Here is a 919-nt window from a genome sequence, read left to right as displayed (position 1 = left end):
CATACGAAGATATCACACCGATGTGATATTTTCGTACGCCAGTAATATTTCGGCCTTCATGGCATATGAAGATATCAAGCTGAAGGCGAGCCGTGGAGGCGAAGTGCTACAGCGGACAATCTTGCCCAGCCGCCACCGCCGCCATGACGTTGGCAACGATGCTGACGACCAACACGCCGAACACCAACACGGCCAACCAACGTGGCAGCAATAGGTGCTGTGTACCGCCCAGCCGCCATGACCGGGAGTCTGGCCGCCGCTCCTTCATCTCCAGTTGGAAGCCGCGTCCAAGTCGAGGCGGCAGCATGAGTACAACGGGCAACAGCGCAGTTACCACCGCCTCAACAAGTAAGCAAAGTAGGGCAGTCAAAGGCGCACGGAGCAGGGACAGTCGTGCTGTCCGGCGAGGCAGTGGTGTTATCATGGTACGGTAGCGATGCAGCATGTCATATGTACACACACAGTAGTACACCGGGCTACACCACACCGCCCTGCTGTCCAGTCGTTGTGGATCAAAGTCATACCGGGTCAGTAACCAGGTAAGACTTGGGTCCACACCTTGCGGATCCGCGTCTTACTGGGTTACTGACCAGGTATGACTTGGATTCAGAAGGACCGCATAGCAGGCAGCAGCAGGTGCGTGTGGCCGTGTGAGTGTGTGTGGTGTCGGGGGGGGAGTTTTGCGTGCAGCATTAGCGTGCCATAATAACACCACCGGCTCAGCGGTTAAATAGCTATGTGACGACACCGCTGTTGGTCTACCATGTAGGCATGGTTATGTACGATTGCAAAGTGTATGTAGGCTTGCCGGTGTATGCCATGACATGCGTCGATGCATAACCTGTTATGCCCCGTCATCGTGTCGAACCTCGACCAACGAAATCGTAGAATCGCCTGCAGCAGCGTCGGAGACTGTAGT

At 55.5% G+C, this 919-nt stretch overlaps 1 protein-coding gene across 1 annotated transcript in view; it reads right to left on the bottom strand.

Annotated features, from left to right (window-relative positions):
* The window catches only part of VOLCADRAFT_92760 (uncharacterized protein), a gene marked incomplete at both ends in the record, with an annotated part of 9234 nt that overhangs the window by 2137 nt on the left and 6178 nt on the right, over positions 1-919 (bottom strand). The window contains one exon of the mRNA XM_002952103.1: positions 137-396. Coding sequence (XP_002952149.1) covers positions 137-396 — 260 coding nt within the window. The remainder of the gene's footprint in view (positions 1-136; positions 397-919) is intronic.

Source organism: Volvox carteri (assembly GCF_000143455.1).
Source record: "Volvox carteri f. nagariensis unplaced genomic scaffold VOLCAscaffold_28, whole genome shotgun sequence".
Taxonomy (NCBI): Eukaryota; Viridiplantae; Chlorophyta; class Chlorophyceae; order Chlamydomonadales; family Volvocaceae; genus Volvox; species Volvox carteri.
This window is presented reverse-complemented; position numbering and strand designations above follow the sequence as displayed.